This window comes from Pteropus medius, unplaced genomic scaffold (assembly GCF_902729225.1).
Source record: "Pteropus medius unplaced genomic scaffold, Ma_sr-lr_union100, whole genome shotgun sequence".
NCBI classification, from domain to species: domain Eukaryota; kingdom Metazoa; phylum Chordata; class Mammalia; order Chiroptera; family Pteropodidae; genus Pteropus; species Pteropus medius.
This window is the reverse complement of record NW_024340849.1, coordinates 39,985,278-40,005,579: the sequence shown is the minus strand read 5'-3', so window position 1 is coordinate 40,005,579 and position 20,302 is coordinate 39,985,278. Positions and strand designations below refer to the sequence as shown.

The 20,302-nt window shown below is 36.1% G+C and overlaps 1 protein-coding gene across 2 annotated transcripts in view; it reads right to left on the bottom strand.

Annotated features, from left to right (window-relative positions):
* Positions 1-19,023, bottom strand: part of ROCK1 (Rho associated coiled-coil containing protein kinase 1) — a 128,339-nt gene extending 109,316 nt beyond the window's left edge. The window contains exon 1 of one of the 2 annotated variants that reach the window (XM_039844936.1): positions 18,026-19,023. In XM_039844936.1, coding sequence (XP_039700870.1) covers positions 18,026-18,118 — 93 coding nt within the window. In that variant the 5' untranslated portion in view covers positions 18,119-19,023. The remainder of the gene's footprint in view (positions 1-18,025) is intronic. The other variant, XM_039844937.1, reaches the window with a different exon arrangement.
* Positions 19,024-20,302: the final 1,279 nt, after the last annotated feature.

Below are 20,302 nucleotides of genomic sequence, written 5' to 3'. Positions count from 1 at the left end.
GCAAATCAAAACCACAATGACATATCACCTCACACCTGTCAGAAAGGCTATCATCAACATAACAAGTAAAAACAAGTGTTGGAGAGGATGTGGGGGAAAAGGAACTCTCATACACTGCTCGTGGGACTGCAAATTGGTACAACCACCATGGAAAACAGCATGGAACCTCCTTAAAAAACTACATTAAATTATCATATGATCCAGCAATCCCTCCTCTGGATATTTACCCAAGAAACCTGAAAACATTTATACACAAAGATATATGCACCCCGATGCTCATAGTGGCATTATACATGGTGGCCAGAACATAGAAGCAATGCAAGTGTCCTTCAATAGATGGCTGGATAAAGAAGATGTGGTACATATACACGATGGAATACTACTCAGCTATAAGAAAAGATGAAATATTGCCATTTGCAACAACATGGATGGATCCTGAAATAATCCTGCTAAGCAAAATAAGTCAAACAGAAAAACCATATGAGGCAAATGGACAGTGGATTAGTGGTTACCAGAGAGAAGGGGAGAAGGTGGGAGATAGATACAGGTAAAAAAGATCAAATATTTGGTGACAGAAGGAAATTTAACTATAGGTGGTAGCCACACAATGCAATATATATATGACATACTGCTCAATTATACTCTTGAAATTCACTGGATTTTGTTGATCAATGTTACCCCAATAATTTTTAATTAAAAATAAAAATAAAACAGTATCTTCAATGGTGAACAGCTAAACAAACAGGAATATATCTATAACATGGAATAATACTGTGCTATAAAAAGGAATGAACTGATTTAAATGTATCTCAGGGGCATTATGATGAGTGAAAAAAAATCTAAAAAGGTTTCGTTGATTTCGTTCTTCAAATGATAAAATTATAGAGATGGAGAACAGATTAGTAGTTACTAGGGGTTAGGAATGTGACAGGTTGGAGGTTATTACTACAGAGGAGTAACACAAGGGAGATCTTTGCAGTGATAGAACAGTTCTGTAACTTGAGTGTAGTAGTGGCTATAGGAATTTACACATGTGGAAAAAATGGCATAAAACTATGCACTCATTGAATCAACTGCAATTTCCTGGTTTTGACTACAATTACATAAAATGTAACCATTGGGGGAAACTGGGTGAAGGCTACACTGAACCTCTCTGCACTGTATTTGCAACTTCCTGTGAATCTGTAATTTAAAACAGAAAATTTTTTAAAAAGACAAACAACAGATGCCAGTGCCAAAATGACACATAGATTGAAATTATGTGACAAAGGTTTTAAGCTATTATTAAAAAGCTCCAAAAAATAAGGGCCCTCTTGGATTTAATGGAAAAGACAGTGTAGGCAATAAAAAAAGAAATTTCTAATGGAGTAATAAAATAACCAAAATTAAAAAAAAAAATACATGCTTAAGAAGCTCAACAGCAGACAGGAGAAGACAGAGAAAAGTCTCAATATACTCAAAGATACATCAGTAGAAATTAATCTTAATAACAAAGAAAAAAGTTTTTGTTTTTAAATAAACAGAGCTCCAGGGGCCTGTGGGACAACACCAAACAGGGAATATTTGTGTCTTCAGAGTCCCAAAAGGACAGGAGAAAGAGTATGATACAGCAAAAATATTTGAAGAAATGGTTGAAAACATCTTATATTTGCTCAAAGACATAAACCTCCTGATTCAAGAAGCTCAGCAAACCCCAAAAGGATAAATCCAAAGGAATCCATTTCCAGACATACCATAATCAAACTGCTGAAAACTAAAGACAAAGACAATACGTTGAGGACAACCAGAGAAAAATGACACATTATTTACAGAGAAGACTGAAATGGATAATTGTAGAGTTGTCATCAGAAACTATCTGAAACCTCTGAAAGAAGTGGAACACCATCTTTAAAGTGTCGATCAAAAGAACTGTCAACCCAGAATCTTATAGCCATTGAAAATATCCTTTAAAAATGAAAATGAAATAAAAACCATTCCGACAGGAAGGAAAGCTATGAGAATTCATAGCCAGCTGACATACTGTAAAAAAAAAACTACTTAAAAACAAAGTTGAAAACAAAAAACTCCTAAAGGAAATTCTTCAGACAAAACGGATAGAAGGAAACAGAACGTGAGCAAAGAAAGAAGAGCAACAGACATAATAAATATGTTTGACAGCTGAAAGCAAAAATTATAACATTTTCTGATGGTATTTTCAATGTTTATAGTTGTAACTCATAAGACAACTATAACATAAAGTGGAGTAGAGGAGCCCATATGGTGGTAAGGTTTCTACATTCCATATGAAGTGGTAGCATAACGATTCTAGGTTGACTGTGAAAGGTTTATTATGTATACTGAAATCCCTAGAACAGTAGTCTCTAAAAAAACTACAAAAAATATAATCAAGAACGCAGTAAATGAATTAAATGGAATACTAAAATATTTATAACTAACCCAAAAGAAAGCAAGAAAGAAGAAATAGGAATAAAATCAAAGCAGCACAAAATAAAATGGGAGACTTAAACCCCAACATTTTAATTACATTAAATGTGAATGTCATAACATACTAATTAAAAGAGAAATCATCACAATGAAAATTTAAAAATAAATTCATTATGCGTTAATATAACTTTTTCATGAAAACAATTTTTTAATTGATAAGAAGAATGACATCATTGTACACTTTTACAAATTTTTGTCCGGTTTAATAGAAGACAGTTGGACTCTCATCTACTTCTGCATTCAATCTGTTGCAATACATTGTCTGTCTTAAGGTAAGAAAAATCTGACTTCATATAGATGCATAGTTGGAAAATGGAAGAGTATATTAACGGCATTTCAGATAATTGTGGAAATTGTTTGCTACTATGCCAAACTTACAAGAGGTATTTCTTAAAGGTTAGTTGCAATATGGAATCTGAAACTGTATCAATGAACTTTCTACAGTCAGTATTGGTCTATCGTGCACTTTGAGGGGATCTTTCACTCATGGATGATTTATAACATGAATCGGTCATTTAGAATATAATGGCTCACTGGTTTATGAACTCTTCTAAACACTGACGTATTTCATCATACAATATTGAAAAATAACATTTATTAATGTCACCAACAACCTCATGAGAAAAGTTTTTAGGCACTGGGAAGCTGTCAAGCTCAGATAGCAGACATTTTCCAAAATTCTAATTTTTACAGAAATTCTAATTCTAAAAAATCTCTAATTTTATCACTGGCCACAAATATTATCAGTTGTTTTCCAACAGTCATAGTTCAAAATTTAGTCAGCACAGGTCTTTCCCAAGTGACACATATGTACACATAAGTAAAGCCATACAAAAACATACCCTTCATATTCACAGGCCATATTACTGACAGTAACAAATAAATGTCCAGTTCTATCATTAGACCATTAATCTCTTCACCAAATAAGTATTTTTTTCTTTTTTTAAAAGTCAGGTTTATTGAAGTATAATTTACATAAAGTAAAATTCATCCTTTTTAGGTTTATAGTTATATGAATTTTAACAAACATACAGTTGTGTAACCACTATTCCCACAACTGATAAAGAACATTTTTATCACCCTATATGTTTCCTTGTACCTCTCTGTAGTCAATTTCCTATCCCACCCCTGCCCCTGATAAATGTTCAGTTGTTATAGGACAGTAATCCATTCACCAAATACAGGAATATTAATTTTTTTAACATTTTCCCAAAGTCATCCCATATCTTACTTCATATTAATTCAGTAAAATGTTACTATTGTCTACTGTTAAGTCATGTGCACGATGGTGTCATTAATCATCACCATCTTAATTGTTCATTTTGTTTTACTTCAGATCACCACGCTTCACAGCTTAGATTGCCTATGAACACTCCCTTTCCAGACAAGTCAAATCCAACAAAGATGTTTTAACAGGCAGCTATTTGAACCTTGTAATACACTGCAGGTTTGGTGAAAGAACTGGTTCCCATCCCTTATCCAGTCAAGTTCTAGACCACTGCCTCTAGGATAAAATATTGCAGGACTTACCATCTCCCTCCAACCCAGTCAATAAACACTAAGATCTTTTCCCTACTACTTCATATCTCATATTCCCCATTCCGTTCTTTACCAATCCCCATACTTTTCTGTCAGTTTAAATATTTTTCATTTAGTGCATTCTGTGTACAAAGCACTCTCCTAAGTGCTACAGAAACACTTCTCTTGGTGGCATGCTATCTACTACTGTGGTAGTCTTTCCATTATATTACAGACCAAGGATCAGAAAGTCTGACACTTACTGGCTACTTGTTGTTAGATAATTCATTTACTTTTTCTAAGGCTTAATTTCATTTACAAGGGAATAATACCTGCCTCACTCAGCCCACAGTTTGTTGTAAAGATTAAATTAAATGATGAATGTGCAAAGTCATATAAAATGACTACTACTGGTCCCTCATCCAAGATTCAGAAATTGGGTGGGTAGGGGAAAGAGGGCAGGTACGGAACTCAGTTATCTTTATACAGACAACTTGTAGTTTTAAAATGTTATCCCCCTAAAATAAATACAACATAGATTTAAATAAACTATTAATTTTACCATCTCTCTTAACATTATGTCAGCCATTCCTGGCTTTTGTCACAGACACAAACAAAAGACATTTTTCTAGTAATTCAAATATTTATTGAAAACTTTAAATATGCCATGCACTGCTCCGGGAACTAGCGAACACGTCAGTGAACAAAACAATCAGATACCTGCTCTCATGGAGTTCATATGTTGAGCATCTATATCTCAAAATATGATAGTTAGGAAGCCCAAAAGCTATTTAAATAATCAAGATGTATTTTCATTTAGAAAAAAAAATAATCTCATAGAAACAATAAATTTCCAATCTATTTTAAATTTGTAAAAAAATATTTTTCAATACAGTAAACTATTTTTATTATAACCTGTCCACATTAAAACTATTTCTTCCTAAATTCCTAAGAAAATAGCAGGTCTTTTCTACAGGCAAAGGAACAAGGTACTGGGGAGTTACGATGATGATTGATAGTAACACTTTTTTTAGATTCTTTATCAAATATGATTTCCCATCTCCCTCCCTCAAAAAATCAATGCAACCAAACAAAATAAAACCAGCTTTTTCAGAAAATGTTCATTCTTTCATGTGACCTGTTGTTCCTTAAATCATATTTTTAATAATAGGAAATGAATTTCTTAAATCAGAGGCAAGTTTTTTCCATCTGATCCTACTTCAATTTATTTTGTTTTCCTCACAGCAGCTTCCCAAATAAGGTATACACAGGAGGCATAATGTATAGCTACGGCAACTATTCGATCCTTCCCAAACCTGGCTATGTATGCAATCACCTAGGCCCTATTAAGAATACAAATGTCAATATCCTATATCTCGACTCCAATTCTCATATGGTAGGGGTATGATGGGGCCTACAGGAATCTGTATTTGGTTTTGATGTGATTGATCCACGAACAGATATTTGGAAATCCTTCACCGTTACCCAAAAGACGTATCATTAAAGTCAAGCAGCAAACAGGTGTCCTTCCATTAAAGGACTAAATGTTATTCCAGCTGTGGTCTTAAAATTAAATTGTCAGTCTTTGGCAACAAGTTGACAAAACTTGTTTAAATTCAAACATCAGGTAACTTAACTGAGTAAAAAGTCATTTCCAAAAGGGATAAAGAATAAACTATCATTACTTGGGTTTCCCTTGATGAGGAGTCTCTACATAATATAGCAAGTACTTGTTGTTTGGGAATGTCCAGGATGTCATTTCTCTTTCTCTTGGAAACTGACCTCCAACTTCTACCCCTCCCTCACACAACTCTTAATAAGCTGACTCACCCCCAGTTCTGAGCACATGATGAAAGCCTAAGCTTATTAGCATACCATTCTTCTGACCATTGTGATTGGTTCCGATATGGCACATGACCTGAGATGTCCGTCAGTTGGAAACTCCATTTGAATGTTAGAAGAAAAGATTTTTTCTTCCCACTGTACTGGAAGCTATTGGCCATCTTACAACCACAAGAAGTTGTGTCTCTGAGAAGGAAGACAATATTTAAAAAGCAGATCTGGAAAACCAGTTCCCAGTCACATATTTAAGCCCTGAAAAAAAGATATTCCTGAAACTAGAATCTACCTATGAAGTATGCAGGAGTAATAAATGTTCTTTATCGTTTAAGCTATTTTGGGTTGAGTTTTCAGTCCTTTACAATCAAAAAATTCCTAATATAGGTAAAAAGGAATAGAAATCTCTATAGGCCTTGACATTCAGTTCACTAAATTCAGTAGCTACTTTGCAACTACTGTAAAGAGAAGGGGCTGAGCTTGAATGCTACGATTACAAAACAGCCCATTGTTTTTACTTAGATTATGATTAAAATAAATACTCTGAGAAAAGCTAAGTGACATTAATAACTTCTTCCTCTCTACTCCAAACAATAATAGAAGCTATGGGGGATGGGACTGAGTAAGGTAATGCCAAAAGGCCATTTACCATCTTGGAATGTCAGGATAAGCTCTTAGAGGCAAAAAAGCTATGGGGCCAGGCCAGATGACCGCAAGGTTAGAGGGGAAAAGGAACCAAGGGGTTCATTTATCGTTAGCTTACACTACTGTTTTTGTGTTTTATCGTTAGCTTTACGCTATTGTTTTGTTTCAAACCCTGCTTTATATACTATCACATTTAATGCTGACCACCACCACCCTCTGAAATAAATTATTATTAACTCCATTTTACAAATTGAGGAAACATCTACTGAAGAGTTCAAGTGACTTACCAAAGGTCAAAGAAGGAAGGGAGAAAGGATGGTATAATGAACATCTATGTTATTGTCTACCCTGCCTCACTGTTCTCATTTTCCTGGAAACTGCCTCACCATTCTCATAGTACTCATGTAATCCTACCCTCCTTATTACTAGTGATTAGTTGAGGGTTGGGCACCTCACCCAAGCTGAACCAATGAATCTTTATCTCCAGAGCTCTGGATCTGAGACTCAAAGATTTGGCTAAGTTGGAGCTGTTAGATATAAAGTTCCAGTGCTCTGGGCAGCCATATTTTCCACAAGTGACTAAAACCAGTCTACAGAAAGAATGACAAGACAAAGAAAGAAAAAGGGAATAAAGAGAGAGTTTTGCTTGCATTTGAGAACCAAGGTCCAGTTTTTGTTGAAGTTCAAATGAATCTTACTCTTAATGAGATCAGGTTTCCCTGAATCTATAAATTACTTTTGCCTAGGAAAATTCAAATTGAGTTCTATCATATAAAACTGACAGAGTGTTAACTAATTCAGAAGGAAAAAGAATAAGGGATGGGTAAGGGGGATAATCATTCACAGCAATTGACAAGCATTAATGGGACAATGATGTCCAGAATTATGCTAAGCCCTCAAAGAATTATTACAGAGGTAAGACTAACACTCAAGACAGACTCATACAAGTTGGCTATGATCAAGTTCTAAACTACATGAGACAGATTATAAACACTACAGGAGATCAAAAAAGAAAACAGGTGTGACTTATGTGAAACGATAAAGATGAGAAATCTGATGAGGAGGACATAGGAGAGAACTCAAAGGGAGAGAAACACAGGGCCTGGAACTGTGAGAGCAAAGGTAAGAAAGAGCAGGAAATATACAATAAAAAATGAGACAATCCACCTACAGCTGACAGTCTATTTTGGACAATGTTAGGAATTAAGACTAAGGAAACAGGTAAGCTAAGACCACATGACAAAAAACACTAAAGTTAAGAAAAAGAAAGAAAGATACAGTATGGATTACACTGGCAAACTGCTAGGGTGTCTCATCAATCCAAGAATGTTGGGTTAAATTCTGGACTTGGGTAGGGTATCACTAACAGACAGTAAAGATCAGATTCAAGAACTATTTCGAATAAAGAATATCATTCTACTTTTCTCACAAGGTTCCAAGTACTATTTCTAAATACAGTAGAATTGTCATCGAATCTGAACTATAACAGGGTAAAGCAAGGAAAGGAGTAACTATTAACACCGAGATGAAACTATGGCACTTGCATATAAGTTATTTCATTGAATTCTCATAATTAAAATCTAAGATATAAGTATTATCTTATTTCTCATTTTGAAAATTAAATATATTCAGGCTCAAAGACATAAGATAACTTGTCCAAGATCACACAACTAAATAAAAAGCTGGCCTGAGGAGTGAGGAGGTGGATAATAATCTACTTGGTCAGCACAAAAGTCCTTTTCCTGGGACAAATTATAAGATATATATAATGATGACAATGATGATGATAATGATAGTTAACATTTACTAAATGCTGGGAAATATGCAAAGCACGCTACTTATATTACCACATTTAATATTCTTAACAGCTCTATAAAAGTCTATGGTTAATCTTATTTGAGGATGTGTTTGAGTCCTAAAAAAGTTAAGAACTTTGCCCAAAGTTACAAGGCTAATTAATAAGTGGCCGGTCTGGGTGGAATTAAAAATCACGCGGTCTGACTTCGGAGCCCATGTTCTTAACCACTACCCTATACTGTCTCCATGGCCAGAGTTTACTAGAAATAAGCAGAAGAAATAAATTAGAATGAGTAAATACTTTGAGTGGATGATAAAAATCAGAAAAACATATTCTTTGTCTACTTTTAAAGAAGTCGTAAAATTTAAGCAATCAATGAAAGAACAATAAAAGATATATATTTAAAAGAGACTTTCTTGATAAGGTTGGGACTTTAAACAAACTTGTATCTAAAGATAAATTTGAAGATAGTTTCAATTAGCAAATTTTTATTATACTCCTAAAGAAAACCAAGAGTTCAGAGAGTGGATATTACCTACCAAGGCCATATAATTTTTCAATTGCAATATACAGTCAGAGAGTAAAACTCAGAGTTTCAGACATTCCCGTCCCCCACTCGGTTTTTCTTTCACTCTATCAAACCCACATTCTTGGAAATCAAACAAATGTGTAATTGTTAGCGTTGTTAGAACTAAGGTTTTCATGTAAAAGAAAAAATACAAACTCAAAGTGATGATTAAACAGAAAGTGGAATGATCAGTATAAAGCATTTTTCTTCTTTTCAAAAATAAAATTTCATAGCTCTATTCCTCAAACAAGGACAAGAAGCAATTTCAACCCAGCTGCATTGAGTACTTCTGGCATCCAGATCGTGGTATCTGAATATAAACCTCCACGATGAAAGGAATGGCTGCTTTGGTTTGGGGCAAGAAATGTACAAGATGAGCCTGCACATCTTATTATACCAAAGGGGTTGGAGGGACAAGGAAGCTGTATCAAAGATTATTAGTCATATACAAATAACATGGGAGCCAATGTAAAGAGGACAAATCACAGATAGGACAAATCAAGCATGAGCAAGAATGACAAAAACTGACTGAAACACACCAAATATTTTTTTAAGTGGTTTCCAAAAAGATGCTGGCGGGGGAGGGGGAAGGAGAGGGAGGAAGAGATGCTGGGTATATCTTGTTTGCTGACCTTTATGGATGGGTTCGATGGGTTCTTTGCATACTAGCTTTTCAGGAGCTGAGAGACCATAGTAGGAGACTGTAGAGTGAGAGGCCAATAAGGGCACGGGAGATATATATGTATTCCTGTGGTTCCCTTTTATTCTCCAGTTCCCTTACTGCCAGATCAACACGCTTCTCTTTACTTAAAACCACAGCCTCTGTCGAATAGCCCTCTCCACAGAGCCACCCTCTCCAATGCTCTCTTCCCTTGTCCCTTCAGGTCTAGAGGTGGTAACAGCTCTCTACACCATTGTTACTAGTCCCAAGGTACTGCACTATCCCTACCAATTTCTTTAAATATTATCTACACCTTGTAAACAGTGTCTTTCTTAAACTTCCCTCCAACTATGTCATGCCTATCACACTAAGGCTCCAAAATACCCTATTCTGAAAAGCAGCAATTAAAGAGAAAGACTAAAGTATTAATCTTATATTTTATAGAGTGTATTCCATGGTAAGCAAACAGTCCTACAGATGAATGAAAGTTATTAAATTCTTAAGTCTTAATAAAAGAATTACAATTAATAATGTGAAAGGAATGACAGAATTAGAAAATCATTATTTTGCTATCTCTGATGAAATAAATGATTCAGCTAAAGATCATAAAATGGATGGAACCACTGGATGAAAGGATGATGGATTTTAGAAAGGAAGTTATTACAGGCTGTCACCATCTGAACACCCTAATCAACCTTAACATCACTAAGGGTGGGCTAACCAGATATTATGTGCTTCTTGATATGATGCAAAAGGAAAAAAAAACCTATGAAATACTCTTGACTAAAAATTCAAAAAACTGAATAAGGTTTTAGATCTAACTACCTATTAGCAAGAAATATGGAAGGTACAGCAGTAAGTTAAATGATATCATAAGAAAATGAAAAGAAGAATCTAGAATGTTAAACATTGGACAGTATCAACCACCCAGTTTTCTCAACAAAACAATGGGAGTGGGAGGGGGGTTAGAAGAGATGCAGGGAGAAGACTGCTCTATATTTTAAAAAGAAACTCAAAATAGCTAACAAACAAAAGCAACATGTAGACTTTGCCTGGATGCAGATCCTAATAAAGCAACCGTAAAAAAAGAGTATTAGACAACCAGAGAAATCTGAATATAAACTGGGAATTAATGGTACCAAGGAGCTTTTAGTTTTGTTAGATATAAAAGCCATTGTAATAAGAAAATGTTCTTTGTTTTTTTAAAGATGCTTATTGAAATATATAAGGATGAAATGACAATATCTGGGATTTACTTTTAAATATTTTGGCAAGTAAAATGGTGATTGATGAAAAGTATGACAAAATTTTGGAAATTGCAGAATCTGAGTAATGGGGATTCACTACACTATTTTCCTTACTTTAATGTATGTTTGAAAATTTTCATTTATAAAATTACCAAACCAAAAAAAAATCCATGTTCCTTCCACTATAACCATAATTTTCAAAGTTGAGTGTGTCTAAGAATCCACATCTTGTGCAGAATCCCAATATTCATCTCCCAAAATTCTGATTTTGTTTGTCTGGGCATGGGCCCAGATTCCGTTTTTACACAGTCCTCAAGTGAATCTGATACAATCTACAGACTCATATCTGAAAATTATACTTATACTACTGTACCACAAATCTTTAAATATACCCCAAACCTCAAAGGAAAAGCATTATCATATCTCATACCTCCCCTTCAAGCCTTACTCCATTCCTATCTGCTCATAAGTTATCCTTTTCCTGAGACTATAAATTCCATGAAAGCAGAGTCCGTGTTTGTTTTTTATTCAACATGGCGTTCCCAGTGCTTATGGGAGTGCATACAAAATAAAGTTTTGTTGAATGAATAAATGAATGAATAAGAGCAAAGAGAAAAAAGAAGAGCTAACTGCAGTCCACTATTTCAAAATTAATTCCAGGAAACTATCTGAGAGAAAATCTGTTTCTTGCCAAAAATCAATATAAGAAGTTTGGAATAAAAAATATAAATAAAGCATGGGAATAATAAAATAATAAAAATAAATAAACATAGGAATAAGGAGGGGGCATATATTAGCCTACCTTTTGAAATATGACACAAGTATAAGACAACCTCTCTCCTCTCTGAGACATCAAACTTTGGACATTAATTTGAACATCTAACTTCCTACTAATTGTTTAGAAACTATGATGAAAATATACTCTTATATTTCACAATCCTAAACAAGGGAGGCAGGTATATAAGAGAAATAAAATACATATACACATTTTAAAGGATATATAAATGAGTAACTCAATTATTACTTTTTCTGTTCAAAAACAAACCCCTAGTTATAAAAACAAGTCACAAATGCAAAAAAGAATAAATGCCAAATATAAAAATTAAAAATTAGTTTAGGATAATCTTCCAAGGCTATAAAGAACAAGTTCCAAAAATAGCACTTATATTTCTATCCCAACACAATCTCATTTAACTTTTAAATTTTATTTCTTAAATAATAAATCAATGACAGATGTTTTAAGTTTTTATGGAAGTATAATAAAAAAAAAACTCATAGCATTTTTAGACACAATGGACATCAGCAATTGCATGGCCCAACTCATTTTATAAATGGGGAAACCGAAGCCCATATAAGGAAAAAAACTTACTTGGTTACAGAGTTAATGGCAAAATAAGGTATATGCCAATGCTCTGAATTTCTAGTTCAGTGTTCCTGTCACTACATCACGCTAATAGCATTTTTAAAAAAATAAATATTATCCATTGTGAAATGCATTACTACTGTCTGTTCATCTTCTTGTACACATGTGCGTGTTATCCACCAGCTATGCTCTGGACTTACAAATGGATGTACCTTATTATAGTGGGGATTGGAATGGGGAAGTGGAATTAATGAACTCTATTCAGCAATAGAACTACATATGTAGTATTTCCTAATATGTGGGCTTTTCTGTCCTATATCATAATAGAATCTCTAGTTTTTACATATATACACAGTATCAAAACAATTATGAAAGAAAACTAAAGTTATGCAAAATCTAATCTAAAACTCAGAATTTACTCTTTGTTCATCATAAAATTTTATACATGGCTCCTTCTGGATTAAAAAACATTTCTGACTCAAAAGAGATTAATGAATGGCCCAATTCAGGTCTCAGCTGTTACTCTGAGCTACCTCTCTACACACCCACAGGGTGCCTGTACTGCAAGAGGACCTATTTACAGAACACATACTGAGAATATAAAAGATACACACAGAAAGAGAGCAAGATAAGAACTAAATCTCCACAAATCAGCTCCCAGCTGCCTTTCTTATCAATCTAAACCCTTGGCACAAAGTAGGTATGTTATAAACCATGACTAAATGAATAAACAGTCTCCAAAAGCCCCTCCCCATTCTACTGAACCCCATCTAAATATCTCCATTTTCAGTTACAATGGCTTAGCCACTTCAATAAAGTATAGCTGGATTATGAATGTATGGACATGGCTTCAGGTGCCAGATAAATTACTCTGCACTTAGAGAAGACAATAAATATCAACTTCCAGCCTAAGCCCAATGACTAACATAAAACAGATACACTATAAACATGACCAATTAACAAATGCTTACTAAATACCATACGCTGTAGTAATTGCTTTGTCTATATTTTTTAATCTTTAAAACAATCTAGTATTATTATCCCACCCCTTTCCTGAAGAAGAAACAAGCTTTGAGGGGTTAAAATAACTCACCCAATATCATCTAGTAGTATGTACACTGCAGAGACTACATTTGAATCTAAGTTTAGACCCTATACCAAGATTTGCTGAACTACATTTGAATCTAAGTTTAGACCCTATACTAAGATTAGCTGAATAAATTGAGTAATTTCTTTTTTTAATTCTTGCAACATATAACATCAAAACAGTCTGGTCCAACTAACCAGATATGCAACTGACACTGGTAACACCCATTAACTCATAAATTATGAACACTGGCAAGCATATACCTTTAAGATTCAAATTTTAATGACCCCAGGTCTTTTCATTCCGTCACCAGTACTATAACCCCAAATGTAATCAATTCAACTAATAGGATATACAGAGGGATTATATAACAACAATCTAGAATATGGAATGCTAGCAAAATTATTTCTTTTGAAATAATGTGACATGTGGCCTAGGACTGTTAAAGTTCACAACAAAAATTCCAATTGAGCAACAGGGAGAGTAGTAGTACTGATGATAAAATGGGTAAGTATATGGGAGAAAGTTTATTTTGAAATAGGAAGAATCTGAGTGATAATATCCAAGTAAAAATGCCTAGTAGGCAGTCAGATATTTAAGATTTAAAACCATAAAAAAGACTGAAAATAAAGATTTGGATAGCATGGACATAGAGATTGATAGTCGTTAAAGATGTAATAATGGATGAACTCAAGAGAGTGAAGAGAAAGTATTACAGGCCTAAGACTGAGGCTGAGAGAAAAAGAAATCGGCAAGGAAAAAACGAAAAGCATTGGGTTAGGAAGCCCAGGAAAAGAAAATAAAAGAGAAGAAAAACTAAAAAACGAACACCTGAAACTTCATTTAGATTTCCTTTCCAAATTCTTAAACAGTGAGTAAAAAAAGGTAGCAAAAAATATGTACAAAGGGGACATATGTGTTAGAACTCAGTATGCACTATTCAACTATTATTGGTTCCATTGCCTCCTTTCTACTCATCACCAGCTAAACAAAACTAGTAAAAAAGGTCATGCTCTTAACGGGCATCCTGAAAGAGTGTGCCAAACATGTGACAGGCAAGATAGCTGTACTTTCAAGAAATGTATGTCAAACTTCAAAGTAAATATATACCTATCCCTCCCACCCACCTACCTCTTTGTTCTTCCTTTTTAATTTACAAATTGTATGCATTTTTCCCACTGGAAAAATTAGACAATTAAACTCTATCCCTTACTGTTTTCGGAGGTACTCAGAACCATTAAGAAATTGTTAACAAATCCTAGACAAACTAACTATAAGGTTAAAAAAAAAAAAGGTTGTAGAAGGAAAACAGTTCTTGATAATCATTACAAATTATTACATGGACCATTAGGCAACAGAACCATTAGAACACTGGAAAGTATCTGACAAAAAACCAAGATTGAACAATTCGAATGCTCTAGGAAACAAGTGAATAGTTACCATATTATCTTAGCATCTGTAGACTATTTTAGCATTTATATTTGCAACATAAAAATGGACTTATCTAGTTCTTAAATTATGTGTTCAAGAAAAAGCTGGATAACCATTTATCAGGGCTCCTTCCAGCTACATTATTTTATAAGTACTAATACTCATCATTAGTATCTCAACCAAAAAAAGGACATCTGGTGGGTAAAGTGGTTTAAAAGACATTTGCCGGCAAACTCTTTTAAACCCAAAAGATTTGGGAACTTTAATTTCTGAAGAGTGGATCTAGTCAAGGAAGTGGAAAATAAACATAATTTAACAACTTTATTTTTGGAGATTACAAAAAACCCCTAGAACTCGAGTGCTGTACATGGTACATAATATATATTCAATAAGGATCTGTTAAATAAATCAACAAAGGCCAAAATAATAGAGAAAGGCAATTAATTTAAAAGGGGCATTGTCCCTACATTAGATGTCCAAAGTCTAGAGAGGGAAGAGTAAAAATAGACTCACTGAAAAAGGTAGTTACCTGACAGGTCATTCTAAATTGACAGAATGAATGAATGCTTAATGATAAACATAAAATATCATGCTAAGAAACTTCATGCTAGACACAATAAAACTGGAAAAAGGATTTTATCTCCAAAGAAAAACTGAATCTTTACCAAGTTCTGATGAGTATAATAAAATTTCAACAGCTATCAATAAACAATTATGAAACTAAACAAAAAAGGGCCAAGATTATAAGATTATGAAGGGGAAAAAAATCTGTTGACTATTTTCTCTTTCTAAATGTTCTATTTAGGAATCTTGGGCTCCCAGATACCTACCTAGCTATCCTTACTCTGAAAAGCCTTCATCATGTCTTGACTCTTTTGTTCAACTTTTCATCTTTTATTTACTCTTTTATCATTATATCAGTTTCAACTTGCAACTCTGTGCAAATAACTTCCAAATTGTTATCTTCAATTATGAGCTCAGTTTTATATCTCCAATAATCTACAGGTCATTTCTTTGTGGTTATCCCAGTGTCCCTCAAAAACAAACCTAAAACTGAATTTATCTGGGGCCTAATTTTCCCAACCTATTTCCAAACCTGACTTTGCTGTTGTCACCCATGTTTTCATCAGTCTCACTACAACCCAGGCTCAAAATTTTTAGAATCATCTAACTCTCTTTGGTTCCCCTTTCTCACCCCAACCCTGCCAATCAAGTTCTATCAAGAAGGAATTCCTTCTTCTCCATTCTAATATCCCAATTTTGGGCTTTAATCATTTCTGGACTATAATTTTTTTAAAATTCCCCAATCTCACCCCATCTCCAATCTCTTTCCACATAACCTATCCTGCACACAACTACCAGATTCGACTTCTTCATTCATCCTGGCAATCTTCTTTACAAATATTTAATAACCGCAACATACTGAAATCTAAACTCCTTAGCCAACAATCAAATCCTCCACACTCCAACCCCAAGCTATCATTCCAACTTTATCTTTTGTTCCCCTAAACATGGCCAATCATGTCTCCACCCTCTACATATTCATGCTATCCTCCACTCTCCCTCTGAATATCCTCTCTAAATCCTATCCATCCATCATAAAGCATACCCTAGCTCTCTCAACTCAGTGATTGTTTCCTTTCAATATCCAAGAGCATGTATCACCTATACCCATCAACTATTTGAAATTTATCATGTATTTTCTCAATCTGTGAAGTGTTTTGCCTTGTTTCTGTGTATGTAGGTGATATTAAGTCTTGTGTTCCTAAATCGAGTAGACTTTCAAGGAAAAAGTCCATGACTTAACATTTCCTGTATCCTCCACATTTCAATAAATCCCTAAGGTTCTCACCAAATGAATCTATGGCAAAAGGCTAGAAGACAACTTAAAAGAATTAAAAAGCTACTGTACTCTCCCTGTAATACTGCTTCATGGAATAAGATCAAAAAGCAAAGTAAAATCAAAAATACTATATGAATACTGGATAAATAGTAAAGGAAGAATTGGACTTCTTAAAAGTTACAGAAATCCTTACTAGAAAGATGTGTTCTAATTCCTTCTTCTCTCATCAATAAAATGTTTCAAATATTTGTTTCTCAACCTGAAGAGCTTCTACAATGTGGGTGAGACATTTCACAGAGCTCACAAGACTCATTTCATAGTCAAGGATGCTTAGAGTAATTTTGAAATCCTTGGGGTAAAACATTCTTGTAAAACCACACACATTTAAAAACATACATAGGTATATAGACTAACTAAAAGGCATGTTAATTTTAAATGATCTACATGATTTTCTTGATTCAAGAAGAGATTTTTAAATGGTATCATTTCTCTGAATGGCATTACAGTACCTTGCTCACTTAATCTTAATCCCAAATATTGTGTGCATCTAACATTTAATCTTAATCCCAAATATTGTGTACATCTAACATTAATTCTGAGAAAGCTGTAAATTACCATGCATAAACATACTCCGTGCAACTTTAGAGATTATGTGGTTTTGGCTGGACTAAAATAGAATTATTATATAACTTTAAGTTGATCAGTGCAGTAAAAGGAGAAACTCTCTTACACTTTCCAGCTATTAGTATTGGAGAAAACTGACAATACTTAAAAACTCCATTTACTTCAGATAAGTGTCTATGCTATCAAACACGAATTTTTAAAATAGGGTTTTTGCCTTTCATATCCAAAAAAAGCTTTCTTAGAATGTTTTAAAAGTGATTATGTTAACCATAACATCACCGAAAAAGGCAGTTATGATAAAATATCTGCATGGTACTTTTGTAATCAACAATATTGTAAAAGACGTTAATATTGTGATGACCTATCATCAGTTTCCTTGGGTTTTTACACTTAATAGTCCAGCAAAAAGTTCCTTCAAACTCAAATCATCTATGACATTTTGGCTCAAAAATCACTTCCTCAATATCGACTCTCCATTGTCACTTCCACGTCTAAAAACTAAACCCTTAGGAGCTAAATCGTTGTAAATGAAAAGTGGTCTTTCCAATAATACTGTCAAACCGATCGGAAAGATTATCACTACGATCAACATTCAGCAAACTATATATGCAGTAATAACTTTGACGTGGTAACTTTTTACATGATGTCTGCAATGGAGGTTTATAGGTATCTTTTGTGCAATAATGAACTGAGTCAGAGCTAAAAGTTCAGAATAGTTGAGTCAGTCCAATGATAAATAGGGCCACGGCATGAGATTTTAGTGGTACTCCAAGATTCTTCAGGGAAAAACACCAGGTTTTGGTGTTTTCCAAGATTATGCACACCTGAAAACTTGCTTTTGCAGACAACTAAACTAAAAGCAAGAGGAAGGAAAATACATACAGAACCCCAGATAAGCAAAAGAGAACAGCGCTTCTCACCAGCAAACAATCCGAATTCACTTCCGATTTGGGATCCCGCAGCAGGTTGTCGATTTTTTCAAACCGAGTCTCAAAACTGTCCCCAGTCGACATGTTGCAGCTACTGTGACAATACCCCCGTACCAGCAGCGGAAAGCAATTTCAACCAACTTCCTCCGGCGGTGGGTAAGCGTCCGCGGGGCGGAGGAGCCGGAACCTCAGGGTCACCAGGTGCGCCCGGTTCCCCCTCCTCCCCCTCACTGAGGGGATCTCCGTTTTCCAAACCCCGGGCCGGGGGCAACAGCGACCCAGAGCCGCTCGGACGCCCAAAGTCGCATCCCACCTGGCAGCCCCTCACGACAGCCGACAGCGCTGTTGCCACCAGCCTCGTCGCTCTGGCGTGGTGCTTCAGCCTAGCGGGCCCCAGCCGCCTTCGCCATGGAGAGTTCCCCGTCCTGAGACGGGCAGGAGGGGGGAGAGAAAGAGAAGCAGGGTGGAGACTCCTTCGGGCAGCAGGGAGGGAGAAGAGGAAAGGCGAAAGCGAAGGGCGGGTGCGGAGCTGTGCCAGCTGCCGCTGCTTGGACCACGGGCCCGGCCCGCTCCGCTCTGAAGCACTGTAGGCGATCTAGCCCCGCATCCCCGATTCTACTTGGCCGATCCGTCTCGGCCAAAAGCTGGTCTACGCAGGACAGCTTCACTTTCCCATTTTGTCCGGTCGCTGCTGGGGCTTCTGCCGCGGTGTCCGGCGGGGCAGGGCGAGGTCGGTGCCCGATGGAGATTTAGGAAAGGCTGGAGAGCGGGCGGCGAGGAAGACGAGGGGCGGGTCCGGGCGGCTCCTGATAGGGGAGCTTCTGTGAGGCGCTGCGGGCCCGGCTCGGGAAAGGGCGAGTCGCGACGGCGAATGCTTGGGGTGGGGCGGGCCGTGAGGGACTAATATGTCCGCCTTCCTGTTCAAACAAACGGAGACCGCCGGCACGGACTGCGCATGCGGGGCGCGGACGTTCGGAAGGGGCACCGGCCCGGCGGCGCGCGCACGCGCGCGCACGCCGGCGGCTCCACAGGGCGGGTCTCAGCCCAGCAGAAGGCGGGGCGCGGCCGTGGCCTCGCAGACGGAGGGGAAAAGGCTGGCAGCGGGGAGGAACCGGTAGGGTGCAGCGGGAGGCACAGCCCTTTCCCTGGCAGGCTTTGGAGGAGCCGCACACCGTCCCAGAGTTTCTGTGAAGGTCCAACGGGGTGGAGCTCTCGCTGCCTCTGGTTGTGACCTGCCAGCTTCCCCAGTTCTGCTTTCTCTGGGCTGAAGCAGTCTGAAGAATTCTGACAAGAAAGAATGGATGCTTGTTATTGTTATTTTGGAGATAGGGTTTTTTTGTTGGTTGATTGGTTGGTTGGTTGGTTGGCTGTTTTCAGTCAAGATCCCTTTTCTCCGGCAAGCACCAGCATTTTAGCACCAGCCAGGTTTGGTGTACCTCATCGTCGGCCCTCCGTGAATCCCACAACGTTTAACCGTCTACAATTCCATGGGAAAATTACAAGGCAATGCAGTAGTCAGCCCTTCTAAGACGAGCGTGTTTGTCGGGAGCATTAAAATTCTGACTCCGGAAGATACAGTCAATAGAAGTCAAGCTCAATTTAGATTTTTTTTTTTTAAGGAAAATCTCATAGAAAAAAATCATTTTAAAGTTATTCATACCAGTTCTCCCACACCATTAACACTCCCATTGTAGTTCTCGATGTGTAATCCTCTCGTTTCAATTTCAAAACGTTCGGTGAAACTTAGAATTGTTATTTTACCAGAACTAATGTAGAACATGAAAATAATAGCCATTTTCTCCTATTTCAATTGCTGCATTGAATGTGTGTGAAAGACTTGTTAATCTGCTGATAATGTTCTTCACTGCTTTCAATAGGAAATCTACCTTAATTTAGTTCTAATCAATCTTAATTTTGCTCATAGGTCAAATTAAGGATTGCTAGAAATAGAAAACGTGGATGATTTACTCTACATTGGAAAATGCTAAAGATGAACAATTTCTCATATAAAGAAAGCATCGTATAGCATCTCAACAGTCTACCTAACTCTGATGTGAGTCAGAGGTTAGGAAAACGTTACATTGTTTGAAAAATAACTTTTCTATTTTTATTTTATTATATACAAGGAATATTCAGATGTAAAACCAGTTGTATAAATCATGATTAGACGTTCACAAAAATGTCAAAGAAAACAGACAAAATTCAGGTATTTCATTAAATGTTTTTGCAGTGACTTTTCTTGGCTCCAGTATTTTAAACCGGTCATGT